This window comes from Habropoda laboriosa, unplaced genomic scaffold, assembly GCF_001263275.1.
Source record: "Habropoda laboriosa isolate 0110345459 unplaced genomic scaffold, ASM126327v1 scaffold102, whole genome shotgun sequence".
In the NCBI taxonomy this organism is placed as follows: Eukaryota; Metazoa; Arthropoda; class Insecta; order Hymenoptera; family Apidae; genus Habropoda; species Habropoda laboriosa.
In genome coordinates this window covers 833779-838560 of record NW_017100262.1, presented here as the reverse complement: position 1 = coordinate 838560, position 4782 = coordinate 833779, and the positions used below count along the sequence as shown (strand labels likewise).

Here is a 4782-nt window from a genome sequence, read left to right as displayed (position 1 = left end):
GAAAATTAAAAATAAAAAAGGAAACCAAATATTTGTTATTTTGTCGTCTCCTTTTTATTTTTTTCTACACCATGGACAATCAGGATTATCCGTTTTTTCATCGGAGCTTATACTGATTCGTTGAATCTGTTTCTTCTTCCTCGTTTTCTTTTTAATTTTACAAGGAACTGTATCTGTGGGACACTTTATTAATTCTTCTTCAGACGCGGGATAACAGGGAGGTTCTTGATGCTTCTGAGCTCGAATTAAGTGAAAATATCTTGAAAGGGTATTTGATCTGATCTATAAAATGATATCATGTTCTTATAATTATTAAATGGATTTAAAAAGTATATCGTTACAAACTTTCATACTAATTTTTACAGCGGATCGAATGTGATGCATCATGTTAAATTTTCATTGAAGATAATGGTTACGAAAAAATTTTTCAAATGTCAAAGTTACATTAGTGAAATGTGTTCGTATTTCAATTGTTTTGTTTAGATCTTCATTTGTAACGTTTTATTCTGCAGAAGAATGACATGTACGGTAAGAAATGATATGCGACGGAAGTTCATGTCGTGATAAGTACATAGATGAGCAAATTTACAACCGCAGTCCCTACGATACCGATGAAGATGACTTTATAATAAGTATAAAACATATGAAGTGTAAAGTAATTCAATTAGTTCGCCGACAGATACGTAAATTTAACGATACTGAAGTAATATTAAGCATTAATGAAATCTTTTAGTTTTGAATATTACGGTTATGTTGAACCGAAGTAACATAGATGATCTTCTTTTCTTAGTACAACTTGTCTTCATCGTTGGACGAATGGCAGACAAACCGTGTGCAAGAATTAAAGGGTAGTTCGTATAACATGATGCAAACAGCAAATGTAACAGAAAATGCAGCTAAAGAAACAAATATTACGTCAGGTACTGTATTTATAAGGAGATCAACGATGCCTTCTCGTCAAGCATGGATACTACATATTTCAAAGAAAATTCGACAAAGAATCTGCATGATAATCTTGATCGCTGTAGTTATTACGTTGATGGCATCAATGTATGGCATTTATTTCCGCGCGTATCTTTGCAATAATGGAAAATCTTGCGTTACATCTCTTCGATACACCCAGGTCAAACACGCGTTATTTTAAATATATGTATATTTCATACTTACGACTAGTTATAAAAATTAGAAATAACGCAATAACATAATATCCCTTAAAACGTAATGTAATACAATGAGAAATCAAAGCGAACTGTTAAAGAAGAAGTGGGTGAAATTTTCGACGGAATAAGGAAACCAGCTAAGACTTGACACAAAATATATTAAACTTGGAATAATACACCACGTGTAGCGTTTAGTTAGTATGCAACTAGTCTTGACGATTCCTAGATTGTTTTTTTCAGTTCCATAGATTTTTTTCTTTTTCAATGACGAGACACTTTTTTCTTTTTTACCTGTAAGCGGTGTAATACCTTGTAATATTCGTACTATGCTGTTCTTTTGTGGAATTGTACACCAACTCGACGAGGGGACCAGTTGCAGTTTCGTTTGATGTTCGTCTTCGGTATCAATATGACAATTAACAGTACGATTGTTCGTTCGTTTCTTCTTTTTCTTGTAGGCTTTAAGATCGGTCCTCTTGATATGTTTTGCTCGCTCGTTATCTCGAATTTACTTTTTACACACAACTTTCTGGACCAGGTATAGAGTTGGCGATAATGATCTCCTTCATTAAATTACGATCAGCTTTAAAACTAATAGGTTCCCAAGACTTTGTGGAAAATGGATTTAACTGTAACAAAAATGGTTAAACAATTATTTCATTAATTCGCAAGTTGTAGCTTCTTTTTTCTTTTGAACGAACTCTTTATAATAGTTTTATGCGATACTACTTACGCTGCATCTGTTACTTTGAAGTCCTTGCTTATGAATGTCATACGGTGCAAATAGCGTATCTGGTCGCACAGGTAAAAATAATTGTGGCTCCCGTTTTATCTTTTCCTGGTCTACAATCAAACCTCTCATATTATATCGTAAATGCGTTATACAATGCACCAGAAATAACAGCAGGAAAAAGAAGTCTTACCTTGTGGCGACTGTATGATGTCCGGTTGATTATTGAGCGTGTAATCAGGGACCTGTTTCAACGTGTACTCGACGAAATAAGTATGATCACCGTGCGTAACGTCGAGCATTGAGTTGTTCCTTGAATCTGGAGGTGTAATTATCGGTTGTTTCATGTAAGGTTCGATGTGAACCGGAGAAGTTGTGCCCCTGCGTCGATACACCAGCAGCATCACTGAGATTGTGGCGACACTAAACACCATTAAACAGCCAATAAGCAGTAGAATCAGTTGTACCATGCTCACTCCACTGTCTAAAATAGGATATTACCAGTTTAATCATTCCATCAGAGACAATTACAAGAAACAGACTCAAAGATTTTTCGAATATTTCTCGTTACCTATATGCTTTTCAGAGTCCCTCAACATTATATCCTCCAATTGATTCACTTCACTCCTCCCTTTTGCGTTCACGGCATATGTGACGAGGTAAAAATGTGTGGCAGGAAGAAGATCTGACACCGCGATACGAAATATCGGTACATCTGCAAATACGCTGGACGCGTTCACTCTTAAATTACCGGTGGGTACTTCGTAAGCCTCTAAACGAAACTCTTGCCTTAGTCCACCATCATATCCTGGCACGCACTCCACTTCCAGGATCTCAGAACTTTGATTCAAAGATGCTTTTATCGTGCAGTTGTTCAGAGGATTCGGTTTCACTGAGCAAATCAATCTTAAATTGATCTCTTTTTTACATAGGTATCTTTCATGAGTTTTTAGTTTGGGTACAAATGTTACCTGCTGGAATGATCTGGTAAATACAGGGAGCTTCCTGTTTTCCTATTACGTTTCTACCCCAACAAGTTAAAGCTCCGTAGTCTCTGTCAGAGACTGGCGTGTAAATGAGCTCGCTCATTGTTCCATTATTGCCGTCGAATTTCGCTGGCGCAACCTCGAAATTTTCGCCGCTGTTGTTGAACTCCCAGAAAAATTCTACCTCGTTTGGATCAGCGTCCACCTCGCAACGAACTTTCACCGACTCTTCTAACGACGCCCCGATGATAGAAACCTCTTTTGTTTTGCACATCGGTGCGACTGAACGATTTAGGGAACAGGAATGAAAGTAGAATGCGATGATTAATCGTAATAATTCCCGTAGTAAAATTTTACACTTACATTGTACTCGTAGAGTAACCACAGGACTTGTAGTCTCTCTACGATCGTTGCTAGCGAGGCACGTGTAATTTCCGGCATTGTCTCGACCTATCTTTTGCAATACGAGGCTCTGAGTGCTCATGATTATTCCAGCGGAGAAATTCTGCGTCAACACCGCTTCCTACGATCATTCAACCATTGTTTCAATTGTTTCCATTAAATCATAAGGAAAATCTTGATGTTGAAATATTCACATTGTGCCTCCATGTGATTTTATGGTGTGCCGGGTTAGCTCGAACTTTGCACTCGAAATAGACGTCGTCACCCTCCTTTATCTTCTCAGCGTTCAGAGTGCTACCCAAGTGTAATTGTACTATAGGTGGAACTGAGGAACATATTTTCGATTAATTATCTTTGTTAAAATACTTTTAGTAAGTATTCAGAGGTACTCACAAACTACGTTTAATTGAAAGAAGTCTTCTAGATACGCGTTTGGCAGTGCTGGGTTCTCCCCTCGACACTTGAGGATCTTCCCGTGGTCGTCAGGAATCGGTGAGAATATGAGCGTGCTTAAGACCACCGAAGTATTTCCTGCGTCGACCACCTGCATATCATCTTAACTTTAATAATACGAAATATTATGATACGTTCTATAAATTCATAGAAAATCAACTACGTTTACCTTGCCACTGTGATAAATGGCGTTCCCCTCCATCCAAGTGATTCGTGCTCGAGGATGCGAGCCTGTTGTTTCACACGTGATGGAGTAATCCTTTTCCGTTTCGAGGATTGTTGGTTTCGACAGAATTTTTACCGACAGTGGCTTCACTAAGGGAATCATACATTAACACCTTGCGTACAAGTATCGAGAATTATTAGATCACATATTTTTAACACGTACGATATACATCTAGGAGAATGGTTTTCTCCAACGGAGGTATGAGGTTTGTATTCGCAGCTCGACATTTGTAAGTTGTGTTCCGGTGTTCTCTTCTCAACTGAGGTATCGTTAATTTACTGACGACTATATTTCGTCCGATTTCTTCCAACTTACTGTCCACCTCTTTCTCATTGACCAACCAATTAACCACTGGCGTTGGTTTTCCTACGTTTCAACATCAGAATTAAATATTAATGAATCGAACACTAATAGAACATTTTTTAGTGATGGTACAAACAAGAATTACCCCCTCTCACTTCGCAAGACAGACCAAACTCGACGCCCACTTGGAATGGTCCTGCGGTATTTTCCACTTCCACCCCGGAACTATCGTAAATTAAAAGTTGATGCGGTGGAACTGAAAATAATTGACAAATATTAACAAAATTTTTAGTAGTTTTCGTTCAAAACATTTTTCTTATATTGTGTATGTGAATTCCTACCGATTACAGTGAGGTTCACTTGAAAGTTTTTCGTAGGCGAATTTTTGAAGTCCACTCGACACCGATAGATCCCTTCGTCGTCCAATTGAACCGCTTCTAGGGAAAGTGAGGCCGGTTTCGTTACTGTGACGAAATAAGCTCTCGGTCCTACCACGGTGCTGTCCGACCAGTTCAGAGCTTT

The 4782-nt window shown here is 38.0% G+C and overlaps 2 protein-coding genes across 2 annotated transcripts in view; one reads left to right on the top strand and one right to left on the bottom strand.

Moving 5' to 3' along the window:
* LOC108572823 (mediator of RNA polymerase II transcription subunit 6) overlaps positions 1-497 on the top strand; it is a 1583-nt gene extending 1086 nt beyond the window's left edge. Inside the window, exon 5 of the mRNA XM_017935141.1 lies at positions 484-497. Coding sequence (XP_017790630.1) covers positions 484-497 — 14 coding nt within the window. The remainder of the gene's footprint in view (positions 1-483) is intronic.
* A 1012-nt stretch (positions 498-1509) lies between these two features.
* LOC108572891 (protein turtle homolog A-like) overlaps positions 1510-4782 on the bottom strand; it is a 4275-nt gene continuing 1002 nt past the window's right edge. Inside the window, 12 exon segments of the mRNA XM_017935223.1 lie at positions 1510-1789; positions 1894-2003; positions 2084-2374; positions 2462-2782; positions 2862-3158; positions 3240-3399; positions 3473-3603; positions 3672-3822; positions 3901-4046; positions 4120-4323; positions 4406-4516; positions 4602-4782. The exon segment at positions 4602-4782 is cut by the window's right edge and continues 10 nt beyond it. Coding sequence (XP_017790712.1) covers positions 1676-1789; positions 1894-2003; positions 2084-2374; positions 2462-2782; positions 2862-3158; positions 3240-3399; positions 3473-3603; positions 3672-3822; positions 3901-4046; positions 4120-4323; positions 4406-4516; positions 4602-4782 — 2217 coding nt within the window. The 3' untranslated portion in view covers positions 1510-1675.